Raw genomic sequence first — 5,240 nt, 5'->3', positions numbered from 1 at the left:
CAGATCACTATTTGCCAGATTTCTTAATTCCACCCGTGGCCTTCCCCTTGGCCTTCTGCTCCTCCTTCTGCTGTTGCTTGAACGCCTTGTTTTCCTCCTCCGTCTGTCTGTCCCCTCAGCCTGCTTCTTGGGCTGCTTCAGGGACTTCCTTTTGCCACCTTCTCGGCCGGAGATGGTGCCTGCCGCCCCAGGCCCCCAGGCCCCCATTTTTAAATTTTATTTTTAACAACTTTCTTAAGGTAAACCTGACACAATAAACTGCACATATTTAAAGAGTACAATGGTTTTGGCTCAGTGGATAGAGCATTGGCCTGAGGGCTGAAGGGTCCCGGGTTTGATTCCGGTCAAGGGCATGTGCATTGGTTGCGGGCACATCCCCAGTAGGGGGTGTGCAGGAGGCAGCTGATCAATGTTTCTCTCTCATTGATGTTTCTGGCTCTCTATCCCTTGTCCTTCCTCTCTGTAAATATATATATATATATATATATATATATATATATATATATATATATATATGTGTGTGTGTGTGTGTGTGTGTGTGTGTGTGTGTGTAACTTAAAAGGTACAATGTGAAAAAAATAGAGTACAATGTGATAAGTTTTGACATATGCATACACCCATGAAACCACCAACACAAACAAGATAATAAACATATCCATCAACTCCAAATTTTTTCCTTATATTCTTTTTTATTCATATTTTACCAGAATTACTCTGAGCTGCTGTATAGGGAATAGCTTAAGGAGGGACAACGTGGAAACAAGAAAAGCAGGCAAAAACCCGCTACTCATCCAGAGGACAGATGATGGCATCTTGGACCAAAGAGGTAAGCAATGGCTATATAGTAAGTAGGTGATGAAAACATCACCGATCCAAAAACTTCTTGTCGCATGTCCACTTCAGTTCACTTTGAACATAAATGAACAAAAATGTTTCTCTCATAGGGTCATTCCCCTCTTCAAGAGTCAGCTAGCTCTCTGCGGCCCACGGGCTAAAGGTCCCAACTCCCTACAGTCCTGCTTCTTCCACCACTGCCCTCAGGTGCACCCCTGGGCCTCCATCCTGTCCCTCTCCAGCCCCTCCCCTCCGCCCAGCCTTCCTTTTCTGTGTCCGTCTTCCCCACCCCAGCTCTAAATTGTGCCCACAGAGTCCCCCTTCCTTCCGAAAGCCTTTCGAGGTCTCCATGGGGATCCCTGCCTTCTTTCCTCTCTGCCTGCACTTGGTGCTGGGACCTCGCAGTAAACTTGCACTTGGTGTTAGGGCTGCTGTGAGCGCCGGGGACCCCTGCGCCTCCCCGGGCACCGGGCTGAGCTCGTGCAGCCGCGGGGACTCGCCGCCCGCGCGCGCCGGTGTGTGGCCGCGTCCCAGCCGTCCTCCCCCCCCTCCTCCTGCGGCATCTGCTCTGCATTAGTCTGTCCCAGGCCTCCGCAGGCGCCGGTGATTGAATCATCATCATTAGCGAGGGCCTGCCCCCCGCATCCCGGCTGCGGGGGGAGGACAGGGCGGGGGGTGTAAGATCACTACCAAGTCTCTAGGGTCTCCTCCTCCTCGTCGCCCTCCCGAGCCTCCTCCGCAAAGCAAACCCCGAGAAACTCTCGCTCTGGAGCCGGGAAGAGGCCCGCGATCGGGATGTAGCTTCGCATTGTCTAGCGTCGGAGACATAACCGAGGGAGCACGGGAGGGGCTTTAGCGTGGCTGTCACCGGAGCGGAGACGCCCGGCCTTCGGGGGCAGGAGGAAGCGGTCTTCTGCAGGCTCCCAAAGTTCGTCCCGACGTCCCGCAGGGCCGGTTACGGCGATTACCACGGGAGGTCAGAGAGATAGGACCCCTCCCCACCCACACCCCCTACTCCATAATCGCGAACCGAGGAGGGGAGGGGCCACCGGGGCTCAGGTGAGCGCACGGGGGAGAGAGGACTTGGGCGGGGCCTCGCGGACAGTCAGCGAATCCGAAGAGAGCTAAGCCCTCGTTGCTCGGCGACAAGTCCCGCCCCGCAGGCGGCACCGGAAGTGGCAGGCCGGGATCAGCCTTTAAGATGGCGTCTCCTCAGGGGGGCCAGATTGCGATCGCGATGAGGCTTCGGAACCAGCTCCAGTCAGTGTACAAGATGGACCCGCTACGGAACGAGGTGCAGGGGCGGCAGGGTTACCGCTGTGGTCGGCCAGCGGGGCCGACTGGGGCCGACCAGAGGACAGGCCGGGACCGGCCAGGCGCCCAGTGCGCCTGCGCAGAGGCAGGGGGCACAGTGCGCCTGCGCGATCGCGGTCGAGTTGCCAAACTCTCGGCCGAGACGCCTGCGTGTCGTGCCTCCGTCGCCGTCTGGTCTCCCCTGGGGAAGGAAGGTCGGGCCCGTCCACGTGAAGGGAGCCCCCCGCTGTGCGCGGAGACCTCTGCTGGGCGAAGGGGTAGTGTCAGCCCCCGGGGAGCTAAGCCCTTGCTGACTTTGCAAGGTGCGGGGCCCGGCTGTGAGATGTGATGAAAGAGGGAACTCCCAGGCTGGGAAGGCACCAGGGTTGGGACTGGGAAGGGTGATCAGTGACCGAGGGTGTGTCCGCAGGAGGAGGTCCGAGTGAAAATCAAAGACTTGAATGAACACATCGTCTGCTGCCTCTGCGCTGGCTACTTCGTGGATGCCACCACCATCACAGAGTGTCTCCATACTTGTGAGTTCCCTGCACCCTGGCTGGTTCTTCCAGGCCCTAGTCCCCACCCAGCTGGCTGTTAGCCTCTGCACCCCATCTAGCCCTGATTCCCAGAGGGCCGGAGAGTCTGTTTTTCTTTTCCTGCAGTCTGCAAGAGTTGTATTGTGAAGTACCTCCAAACTAGCAAGTACTGCCCCATGTGCAACATCAAGATCCACGAGACACAGCCACTGCTCAACCTCAAACTGGACCGGGTCATGCAGGACATCGTGTACAAGCTGGTGCCTGGCTTGCAAGACAGTGAGTGACCAACCGGGCCCTAAGGGGATTCTAGAGGACTGATGCTGGGTAGCAGCTTGTGGTGACAAGGGCTTCGGTGGGCATCATGTAGGTAGAGAGGTTAACAGCCAGAGGGACAGTTAATACTTTACTCCCATACTCCACTCCCTTCTAGGTGAAGAGAAACGGATTAGAGAATTCTACCAGTCCCGAGGCTTGGACCGAGTTACCCAGCCCGGTGGGGAAGGTATGTCCCTTGGCAGCAGGAGGGTAAGGTAAAGCCCCCAGAGCATTCCTCCTGCCCAGTTTTGCTCTCTGGGGCAAGAGGGGTATGGAATCTGTGCTACTCGCCTCACTACCCTGTCTTGCTCAGAGCCAGCCCTGAGCAACCTCGGCCTGCCCTTCAGCAGCTTTGACCATTCGAAAGCCCACTACTATCGCTACGATGAGCAGCTGAGCCTGTGCCTGGAGCGGCTGAGGTGAGAGTGTCGGTGACCCAGAGCCAGGGAGGGGCTCAGGGAGAGGGCTCGCAGTAAGGGAGTGTCTGTTCCCTTGAAGAGATTGTATCACGGCTTTGGATGGGGTGGGAGAGGAATGATAGTACTCCCTAACCTGTGTCTGTTTCCCCCCAGTTCTGGCAAAGACAAGAATAAAACCGTCTTGCAGGTGAGAGGGGCTATGGGAGGGCCTCTCAGGAGACTCCCCTCCTGGGGCCCCTGCTCTCACACACCTCGCCTTCCTTTCCCTCCCCTCCCTCAGAACAAATACGTCCGATGCTCTGTTAGAGCTGAGGTCCGTCATCTCCGGAGGGTCCTCTGTCATCGCCTGATGCTAAATCCCCAGCATGTGAGTTTCCCACAGCGGGCTTCTCTGGGAGGAGAAGGGGCTGCAAAGGGAGGGAGAGTGTAGAGTAGACCCGGTGAGCTCTTGAGGGTGCGAAAGGAGAGTTCCTAAAACTGTGCTCCTGTCTCCCGGCTAGGTGCAGCTCCTTTTTGACAATGAAGTGCTCCCTGATCACATGACCATGAAGCAGATATGGCTTTCCCGATGGTTCGGCAAGGTGAGCCAGGTCCAAGGCAGTCCCCGGGCACCGGTGGGCTGAGGGGCCCTTTTTCGAGGAACTCTCCCACTGACTACTTCTTCCCCTTGCGCTCCCCTCAGCCCGCCCCTTTGCTTTTACAGTACAGTGTGAAAGAGAAGAGGAGGTAGGGGCCGAGCCCGGCCCCATCCTGCTCCCTGCCCCTCCCCAGATATTTATGTGAAATTAATTGTGGCTTTATTTTTTGAAATAAAAACTTTTAAAAAGCACCTCTCTTCTTCCTTCTTATCCCTACCACACACTCATACTTCGTCCTGTGTCCCTCAGAATTCCTCTGAGTGTCATCAAGAAGGATGCCCCTCAGCAAATGACCAAAGGAGAGGGGTAGAGGACCCTACTTATGTAAAACCCAGAAGGTGAGCTGAGTGAAGTCAGGCCCCCACACCAGCTGGTTTTGGAAGGGAAGTTTTTCTGGAGGGGAACTCTCTCTGTCCTTGAATGTTGTACCGTGTGACAAAGGCCTGAGCAGAGGTGTCCTCATTCAAAACTGGTGAGAGTAGGGCTTGGGTTGGACAGTGGTCCCTGCAGGACTGGACAAGAGTGATATTTTAAAGAAAAATCCAAGGATTTGCATAATCGGAGGAGGCTAAAAAAAGGGGGGGGGCACAGGGGACACTCACAGGGATAGAGTTGGAGACTTGGCTGTCTATACACGCTTCTGCAGGCCTTCAGGTACCTGGGCCAGCTTGTAGAGAGTCATTGAGAGGGACTGAGAGCTGATGCCCAGGAGGGCAAGGAACAAGAGGTAAGCAGCAAAGTATACTCAACGGCGTAAGTCGGCAAGCTTCCTGGTCTGTGCGAGCCTCGCCATGAGCGCTGGGCTCTGAAAATAAACCATGCTAATGTTCCTGTCCTATGGGTCTCTAACTGGGGTAGCCAGAAACTTGCAGTCGATGTGAAAGGGTGGTTCTGAGGAGTGACGAGGGAGGTGTGGGCTAGGGGGAAAGACACCTTAGGGACTTGGGTGGCTCAAGCAGCTGCAGGAATTGGGGAGTGTCTGGTTGGGGCTTGCTTTGGGTCAGGAATGCCCAGCTAGCCTTGGCTGGTGGTTCCGTGGTTAGAGCATACACTGGTGCACCAGAGGGTCGTGGGTTTGATTCCCTGCCAAGAGCATGTTCCTGCGTTGTAGTTTCATTCTTGTTCGGCCTCCCCTGTTGGCGTGGGGGAAGCAACCATCCTTGGGTGTCTCTCACTAGATGTTTCTCCCCCTCCCTCCCTTC

The 5,240-nt window shown here is 55.8% G+C and overlaps 1 protein-coding gene across 4 annotated transcripts; it reads left to right on the top strand.

Annotated features, from left to right (window-relative positions):
- The first annotated feature begins 605 nt into the window (after positions 1 to 605).
- PCGF1 (polycomb group ring finger 1) lies at positions 606 to 4,397 on the top strand. Of its 4 annotated transcripts, none has more exons than XM_045580936.1 (9): positions 606 to 826; positions 2,558 to 2,663; positions 2,790 to 2,942; positions 3,097 to 3,168; positions 3,295 to 3,400; positions 3,554 to 3,587; positions 3,681 to 3,767; positions 3,901 to 3,981; positions 4,288 to 4,395. In XM_045580936.1, the coding sequence occupies exons 1-9, from the start codon at positions 803 to 805 to the stop codon at positions 4,378 to 4,380; spliced, it is 756 nt and encodes a 251-aa protein (XP_045436892.1). In that variant the 5' UTR covers positions 606 to 802; the 3' UTR covers positions 4,381 to 4,395. The 4 variants fall into 4 exon arrangements, with proteins under 4 accessions (XP_045436892.1, XP_036291676.2, XP_036291677.2 ...); XM_036435784.2 differs by lacking the exon at positions 606 to 826 and adding an exon at positions 1,907 to 2,128; XM_036435787.2 differs by lacking the exons at positions 606 to 826; positions 4,288 to 4,395 and adding exons at positions 1,917 to 2,128; positions 4,083 to 4,229.
- Positions 4,398 to 5,240: the final 843 nt, after the last annotated feature.

This window comes from Pipistrellus kuhlii, unplaced genomic scaffold, assembly GCF_014108245.1.
Source record: "Pipistrellus kuhlii isolate mPipKuh1 unplaced genomic scaffold, mPipKuh1.p scaffold_m20_p_13, whole genome shotgun sequence".
NCBI lineage: Eukaryota > Metazoa > Chordata > Mammalia > Chiroptera > Vespertilionidae > Pipistrellus > Pipistrellus kuhlii.
This window is presented reverse-complemented; position numbering and strand designations above follow the sequence as displayed.

What these genes read in the sequence shown, in the direction of transcription:
- PCGF1 (XM_036435783.2), top strand. Translation starts at nt 2,036, where the DNA reads ATGGCGTCTCCTCAGGGGGGCCAGATTGCGATCGCGATGAGGCTTCGG. An exon ending in CACAGAGTGTCTCCATACTT is followed by an intron (nt 2,664 to 2,789) that starts GTGAGTTCCCTG and finishes CTTTTCCTGCAG; the next exon opens with TCTGCAAGAGTTGTATTGTG. An exon ending in TGATGCTAAATCCCCAGCAT is followed by an intron (nt 3,768 to 3,900) that starts GTGAGTTTCCCA and finishes TCTCCCGGCTAG; the next exon opens with GTGCAGCTCCTTTTTGACAA.